This window comes from Lygodium microphyllum, chromosome 26 (assembly GCF_053477565.2).
Source record: "Lygodium microphyllum isolate KBCC chromosome 26, Lygodium_microphyllum_v1.1.10, whole genome shotgun sequence".
NCBI lineage: Eukaryota > Viridiplantae > Streptophyta > Polypodiopsida > Schizaeales > Lygodiaceae > Lygodium > Lygodium microphyllum.
Genome location: NC_141160.1, coordinates 13,209,089 through 13,217,989, shown reverse-complemented (window position 1 = coordinate 13,217,989; position 8,901 = coordinate 13,209,089). Strand labels below are relative to the sequence as shown.

General features: G+C 40.0%; 1 protein-coding gene across 1 annotated transcript; it reads right to left on the bottom strand.

Moving 5' to 3' along the window:
- Window positions 1–6,106: 6,106 nt before the first annotated feature.
- On the bottom strand, window positions 6,107–6,946 carry LOC148013003 (pentatricopeptide repeat-containing protein At4g18520, chloroplastic-like). Its single transcript, XM_087667435.1, has 2 exons — window positions 6,586–6,946; window positions 6,107–6,375 (listed from the first exon to the last, which is right to left on the bottom strand). Exons 1-2 carry the CDS (start codon window positions 6,944–6,946, stop codon window positions 6,107–6,109), a joined length of 630 nt encoding a protein of 209 aa, XP_087523561.1.
- Window positions 6,947–8,901: the final 1,955 nt, after the last annotated feature.

Sequence of the window (8,901 nt, the reverse complement as noted above, 5' to 3'; positions counted from 1 at the left end):
CCATTGAGAAATGCATTCTTTACATCCATCTACCATAGTTTCCAGCCTCTAGCTGCTGCCAAAGCAATCACAGTTCTAACTATAGCCATCTTTGCTACAGGGCTGAAAGTCTCCTCATAATCAAAACCATATTGCTGCGCATACCCTTTTGCAACCAGCCTGGCCTTATATCTTTCCAATGATCCATCTGATTTACATTTTACCTTATACACCCACTTGCATCCAATAGGTGTTTTGCCCTCAGGTAACTGTACCAAATTCCATGTACAATTTTCAGCCAAAGCTGAATATTCCTCATCCATAGCAGCATGCCAATTCTCATCTGAAACTACCTCATCAAACTTACTTGGTTCTCTAAAACCTGTTACTTTCGTCATATAAGCATAATGACGGGTTGAATATCCAGTGTAAGCATACCTATCAACAGGTCGTCTGACCCTCTCTAATTCCTGAGCTGTGGCTCACTGTGAGCTTGCCTCTCATGAGGCGGCACATAACGGCTCTGTCTAGCACCTAGCATCATAACAGACGGAATCCCCAATTCACTATCTAAGCTGTCACTGCTAGATGAATCATAACCTGCAGTGAGTGAACCTGTTACATCTTCAAAAACCTTTTCTTTTCCCTTATTTGTTCTCACCCTCACTAACATATCTGTGTCAGTGGATGCAGTAGTGCGACTCCGTAATCGTCCTGTCCAAGGACTCACTGTAGATGATACGTCACCTGTTTGACCAGTCATGGAAGTACTCTCTGCAGGAGTATTTTCAGCATGACTCATATTGGGTGAGCCATCAGTAGGCACTGCAACAGGATTCCCATACCAAGATGCTAACTCATCAAATACCACATCTCTACTTATGAGTGTCTCATGTGTAGAAGGTACATAACACTTATAAGCTTTCCGTTCCTATGCATATCCAATAAACACACTTTTCACTGCCTTAGGATCCAATTTCTTCCTTTTCTCATCCGGTATATGCACATATGCAATGCTGCCAAATACCTTCAAGTGTGAAATATCTGGTTTATGACCATACAGCCGTTCATACGGAGTGACATCATGAATCCCTGTTGTAGGGGTTCGATTCAGTACATATACAGCAGTCACCACTGCTTCAGCCCAATAACCATTTGGCAGACATTTTTCATTCAGCATAGCTCTCATACCATGTTCAAAGAGTAGAGAGAGAGAAAGGGAAAGACTCCATCAAAACCCTGTTTTTCCTCTCTGCAACACCGTTTTGCTGCGATGTATAACTGCATGTGAGCTGTCTTTTGATCCCATGTTTAGCAAGATACCTGTCAAAGTAGTTTGAGACATATTCACCTCCTCCATCTGAACTCAAACATGATATGTAACAGCCCAATTCATTTTCAGCATGTTTCTTGAAGTCTTTGAGTGCATCAAACACATCATCCTTATGTTTCAAGATATAAAGCCAAGTGTACCTGCTGAAATCATCAATAAATGAGACATAATATCGTGCACCGCCAAAAGAAGCATTATGTGAAGGACCCTAGACATCAGAGTGTACCAACTGTAAAGGCCTAGTGCTACTGACATGTTTCAGCATGTCTCATGAAAGGAATTGGGCTGTTGGTACACTCTGATGGTACCAACTGATATTGTTCATCAGAGTGTACCAACTGTAAAGACATCAGAGTGTACCAACTGACATGTTTCAGCATGTCTCATGAAAGTAAAAATCTTGAATTAGTGTACGCAAAGTAGATATTGTTCAAAGAGTAGAGAGAGAGAAAGGGAAAGACTCCATATCCATGAGCCTTCAGGTTCTCAAGCTCATTCCTTCATTGCCACACACTATAACTGAAAAGCACACACACACTACAAGATAAAGTGACCTAGTGTAAACGTAGACTAGACTGACTAACTCTAGTCAGTCTAGCAGGTCACTGACTGACTACTAACCCGACTTATTTAATGTAGTCACATGTAGACAACTGTACACACTAGCTGTCATAGATGTTGGTCATAGATGAAGACACACTGACGGTGAGCTTGATTTCTAACAGATATAATTCCTCAATGACCTTAATATGGGGGACAATGAATTTCATGTAAAACAAATGATCGAAATGGAACAGTCACACATAACATTTTTTCATAAAACATAAATCCATCCGTGTAAGACAATGAATCAATAGGAATCCAATTATTTGCAACTAGTTTATTCCAATCAGCTCGAAAAGTAAGATCTTGGTCATAAGTATCTTTCATAGGGAGAAGAGAGTCAAATGATATCACCGAAATATTGTGAATAGTCGATCTTCCACCTAAAGCATCGGCAACAACATTCTCTTTTCTGGGTTGATATTGTATAAGTGGATGAAAACTTTGAATAAGAGCAGTCCATTTAATGTGTCGGTCAGATATTTGTGGTTGACTAAGGAGATGTCTAATGCTTTGTTGGTCAGTTTTGATCATGAAATCAAATTCCATTAAATAATGTTTCCATTGATGTAAAGCTTGTACTATAGCTAGCAATTTCTTATCATAGGTAGAGTATTTAAGTTCAATGGATTTAAGTTTGTAGCTAGAGTAGGCTATGGGATGAGAATCTTGCATAAGGACTGCTCCTATTCCAGATCCACTAAGAAAAATGGTAGAGTAGGCTAGTGAGAATCTTGCATAAGGACTGCTCCTATTCCAGATCCACTAGCCTACTCCTCCTATTCCATAAGGCTAGAGTAGGCTAGAGTAGGCTATGTAGAGATAGTAGCACTGGCAGAGGAAAGCATTGGAGGATAGCGTGTATTCGAGTTATCACTTATATTTTGATGGGCACACACCTTAGGCATGGCGCCTATATTTTATCATGCCTATTTATTAAGGTGTTGGATATTTATTTATTATTTTGTATGCACATGGGTGCACAATTATGATATTTGTATTTGGACATTGTATTGGGTATGCCTGACTCTTTGGGCTCCCGCTCATTAGCTTTATTTCTATTTTGTGCAAAAAGTAGATTTCTTTTATGTGTAGAAACAATATGTAGATTCAATTCTTTGACCAATTTTGCAGAAATAAAGTCGTGTGTGCTCCCATCATCACGTAAAATAGTCTTTTCTTTACCATGCATAAGACATTTCATTGTTAATAAGGAATGGGAATTTGCCATACCTAGCAAAGTATCTAAAGTAGTACCAATGTCGTCATCGTCTTCCGTGAAATTTGACATCTCTTCACATTCTTCATCTTCTATTGCTCCCAAGTAATTGATATGAACAGTTGGCTTTTTGAATTGACAATTGGCCGCTAGATGTCCAGGTTGATGACATTTGTAACAAACTATGGATTTTTCTTTGGATACATTATTGGTAATGGTAGGAAGTTTAGGAATGTTGGGATTTGACTAGAGAGATGGCTTAGGGTTTGAATTTGTGTTTGATAGCAAAACACGTAGTCATGTCCAAGATTTATAGAATGAAGATGGAAGAAAACGACTTTGATTGAATCTTCAAAAATTTGAATTGAATTGTTTTGAACCAAAGTTACCATTAGTTTGAAATTTTTGTGGTCCCTTATCTCATCCTCGAATTTTGTCTTCAGTGTCATGGGCCAAGGAAAATGCATCTTCGAGAGTTGTTGGCTTGAACATATTGACCTCCGCATATTGACCTCCACATAAAAATGCATCTTCGAGAGTTGTTGGCTTGAACATATTGACCTCCGCATAAAAATGCATCTTCGAGAGTTGTTGGCTTGAACATATTGACCTCCGCATAAAAAAGCATCTTCGAGAGTTGTTGGCTTGAACATATTGACCTCCGCATAAAAATATCCAAGTAAGCTAGACATAAACTTGTGTTTATGGGTTGCTTCAGATACATCTTCAAGCATTCGCAATTGCAATAAAACATTCCAAAAACACTCATTATATTGTAAAACAGGCTCACCATCCCTTTGTTGCAGAAGATCCCATTGTTTGATTGCTTTTTCGTGGAATTAGGGTGGAAGAAAATTCTATAAAAAATTCTTTTGGAAAGTCTCCCAAGTAGTGGGACAATCAATGCTTTTGCGGACAATAGTCCACCATAGGGATGCTCGGTCAGCTAGATGGTTAGTGACACACTTAATTTTGTCTTTCTCAACATATGATTCTTCATGGAAATAATCATCAAATTAACTGATAAAACCAAGTGCAGTCTTTCCATCACGTGATCCATTGAAAGTACAAAATTTGAAGTTTCTTTTACTTATCTTTGTTTCTTTCCAAATAGATTGCACTTCAAGTGTTGCATCGATCGTATGTCGTATAAGATCTTTGAGTTGCGATCCATCTTGGTCGGCGATAGATCGTTGTAGATTGGCCACTTGAGCTTGCAAGGTTTGTCATGCTCTTTGTTCCTCTTAAAGTTGCATCATAATCAAATCCAGTTTTTGCTCCATCGTTGGTTTGGGTAAGTCACCTTCAGCCATAAAATCTTCCATGGTTTGATCAAACATCTTGCAAAATTCCAAAAGACCTCACACACTCGAAACCTTGTTAGCGAGATGAGCATAGCTCAAAGTCGGGTTTACAAGGCTTTTTTTTTTTAATTTTGGGTTTTTGTAGTATCTCTCCTTTGCGATTGCGAAATTTGATATCACGGTCATCTTTCAAGAAGATAATCTTGCGTATAGACTGTGTGTTTGTAAAGTGTCCACCTGTCTCCTTCAGGACACGTCTTAGTAGTCCATCAGAAAGGAGGTCTAGAAAGCTCTGCCCAGCACTCCCATGGAATGTTACGGGGTTTGCGATCTAGGACTTTCCGCGTCTGCCACGTAGTAGAAGTATTCTGGCTGTTCCCACTTAGGACGGACCTGAATCAGGGTTTCCCCTACTGGTCATTTCCTAAACGGCAATTAGCGTCAAACCTCGAGTGAACTAATTTACGCAGAGACGCCAAGGCCGAAGCGGATTCACGCTGCACTTGGTTCAAGGAGAATGGGAAACAAGAGGGATGCAAAGCTCAACCTCTCTGCCATAAGGCATAGCCCCATTTCGTTCCCCTAAAACAGCGTTGTCGAAGGGTTTTCGAAAGCAAAGTTGTGACCACAGAGGACCTTGATGAATTTCAAGATAGAAGATCCATCTTGTGAATAATCCTATTGTCCAATTTCCCACACAGCAACAAGTTCTAGTGGACGACTTTGTTTTATGGTTGTGGGTGTACTCTCAAGCTCCAGGGCAAAGCATCGTGCATAAGACATCAAAGTACAGCAAAGTATATCTCGGAGTCAAATAATCTGAGGAAATTCTTTGGCTATATGGAGCTTCCAAATTTTGATGTGCAATCAGATGCTACTGCAACATTCAAGGAGCTCTAAAGTAGTCTATAGCTCAAGGGCTACACTTGATTCAGTATCTAATGATTTCTGAAGATTATAGACACAAACAGACCTATAACTTGATGTTGCTAATCGAGTAGCTGGAGTATTAATTGTAGGAACTGTGAGCTATTTTAGTGATAACCACCCCTTTCGTCTTGACCTCTTGCTATTGTTGCCTTGACTTTCATAGACAATGTTGTCACCTATGACTCTAAAGTTTTCAGGCATGCAGGATTCAAGACCTCGGCCAATCTCTGAAACTTTTTCTTTTCAAGTAGCAGCTTCACTCAGCTTTGTTTTCACATAAGCGTTTGGAGTTCCTGGCTTTTGATTTTTGAAAGAGCAGTAATGACAGAGATATATGATGTTTGTTGCAATTTTATTTCCCTTGTGAGAGCTTTTTCTTGGATTAGCTTTCCTAACTCGGATAGAGCAGTTGATTCCAACTTGTAATATGGATTCACACCGTTTGCAGGTGAAATGAATCAATGTTTGGGAATTGTAAATTTTGCATGAAATTTGTTCCAGGACATCGGGATACAATGTTGAGATAGATGTAGATCGCACAAAACCTGATGTAGATGGTGCTCAATTCTTTTGAATGTGTTGATGGGTCTCAGTCTTCAAAGTTTTGAGGCTCAAGCCGCTATTTAAGATTTTTTAGAAAGCATGCCCTCTTGAGCTGGCGACTTTACAGTAAAATGTTTCTCCTCTTCTTGATCGCTCTCCTCCACCCAAATCCAAAAAAGCAGGTCGAAAGCAACATCATCCGCTAAAAAGAGCCTCTCTGGTCCCACAAACTTTTATGGCATACACATACGTGACAGCATCTCCAGAAATTCCTTCCAGTCGCATTAATTTGAAGTAGTGCAGTGCTTCACTAGCAAGTCCATGTTCAGTGTACCCTGCAATCAACACACTCCACACAACCACATCTCGAACTGGCAGCTTGTTAAGCACCTCATGTGCTTTTGCTAGTAAGCCACATTTGCAAAACATATCTATTGCAGCACCTCCAATATAGGGGCTGCTCTCTAAACCATGTATAATGAAACAATTGAATAATTGATGGACTCTTTCTATTGCTCTTACCATACCACAGGCTTTCAAGCTACAGATACATGTGACAGAATTGGGAGAAATACCTCTGAGCTACATCTGATCAAAACAAGCTAATGCTTCATTGCCATAGCCATTATCAATGTAGCAAGTTATCATGGCATTCCATGGCACTATATATTTACCCTGTAGTTGTTCAAGTGTTTCTTGTGCTTCTGAAACTGAGCCAAACTTCCCAAATATATCCACCACTATGCTTCCCACAAATATATTCACTTCCAAACCTCTCTTCACAACCTCCATATATAATTGTTTGCCTGCATTCATGGATCCTATGCTAATACAGGCTTTCAAGCTACAAAAAAATGTAACAGCATTTGGAGACATGCCTTCAAGCTGCATCTGTACAAAACACATCACTGCTTGCTCATCATATCCATGTTGAACATAACCTGTAATCAACGCATTCCATGATATGACATCTTGAGCTAAAATATTGTCAAATACTTTTTGGGCTTTTCCAAGCATGCCAGATTTTGCATACATGTCAACCAAAGCATTACAGATAAGTTCCTCTTGCTCCAAACCCCTCTCCACTATACTGCCCACGTAGAACAAAAATGCAAACACAACGACTAAGTATGTACAAAGTAACAAATGTCACACACACATCTTTTTGGTGGATTCCACACCTCGGATGCGCAGCAGTACGACATCCACCCCCTCTGATCCTGCGCATCCTCCGGATGGGCCAACTACCCATGATCATTGTCGTCAAGATCCATGTATAGATCAATCTTTTCATTGTGTATTTCCGGTATATCAGCAAGGTTATCTGTCATATCATTTGTCTCTTCTATTGGAGTTTCTTCTCGTTGCTCTTCTCTTGCAAATTCTTCCAATGCATAATCTTCATCATCTCTTTTCTTGAACATCTTGATTCTTTTTCCTGCAATAGGCACTCTAAGCACTATCCCATCCAATTCTACCAGCTCATATGTTGCATTATCAAAGACATGTCTGGCCCAAACCATCTTTTCACCATCTTCCGAAGTGCAGTATGCCGATTTTCAAGGCTGCTATCAAAGACTAATACCTAGTATCCCTCTTCTATTGCTCTAGGCCGCAAGCGATGCCTACTGTGAAACCTGTCCTTATTTCTTAGTCTAGCAACCTTCAACCTATCAATAGCTAGCTGAATATCCTCCGGTCTTCTCTCCAACTGGTAGATTCAAAGAGCTAAGAGCTCCTCTCTCGTCAAATCCTCCTGCCAAGGTAAAACTGACCAAGTCAAAGCACAAGTCTCAGCCGGCATAATCGGTTTCTGACCATACATCAACTCTGCGGGCATATATCCTGTGGTAACACTATGAGTCATACGATCAGCCCACAAAGCAAATGGTAGAAGTCTTGGCCATTCTCCAATCTATCCTCTGCATGCTTTGGCTAATACTTTCACTATCGGTGGATGCCCTCTTTCACTCTTTCCATTTCCCTCTGGATTGTATGCTGTGGTTAGAGCCAACTTGATTCCTAGTTGAGAGAAAAACTCCCTAGCTTCATCTGTATCTAATTCACCGTGATCTGTAGTGATCTTACCCACACAGCCATACCTGCAAAAAATTTCTTCCAATAAGAACTTACATACTACACTAGTGGTCTTCACTCTCAAAGTTTTGCCCTCAACATGATTGGTAAGATCCTCTCTAGCCAAAACAATATATCTCATCTGCCATAGACCCATCGGCATAGTAACCAAGTCAACTACCCACTTATAATGAATGCATAGCGGATAGGTCGGATGAAGCTCATCTCGATGATGTACTATGGAATACATTTGACAGTCTCTGCAAGTCTCTACAAAGTGGAAAACATCTCTGTTACATGCCTTTCCACCAATATTTTTCCTTGATTTTCTCATAAGTAGCCCACACTCCTCTATGACCAGCCCAAGGACTCTCATGAAACTCTCTCGTCACTTGTAAATTGGGTCTCTTTATCGCAAACAACCCGAAAAGGTAATCCACCTCTTTTCTTCGGGTGCTTCCAAAGAAATCCGTCCTTGTGAAAATAACCATAGGCTTTTCTTATGATCTTCTTGAACTCTTCATCTATCCATTCATCTCTTTTTCTTAGTGTACTAAGGTACTTGCCAATCTGCAAACCAATCTCCAACATAGAGTTCTTCTATGAAAGCCACAATATCATAGACATGGCAAACATGATCAACCATAGCGGATAATTTTTTTGCATCATCCTCTTCTACAAGTAGTGTCTCCTCATCATCATATCTAGCTCTAGACAGCATATCCGCCACTGGATTATCCTTCCCTGCTATGTGTTTAAATTCTAGATTTAATGACTTGATATATGCAATCCATCTCAGCATAGCTATATCTGGAGTAGAGCAACTCGTAATCATATCTATCAATGGCAAGCAATCTGTCTCTACCACAACTGGGGTTCCAATAAAGTACTCCTTGTCACATTTGAGAGCCGTA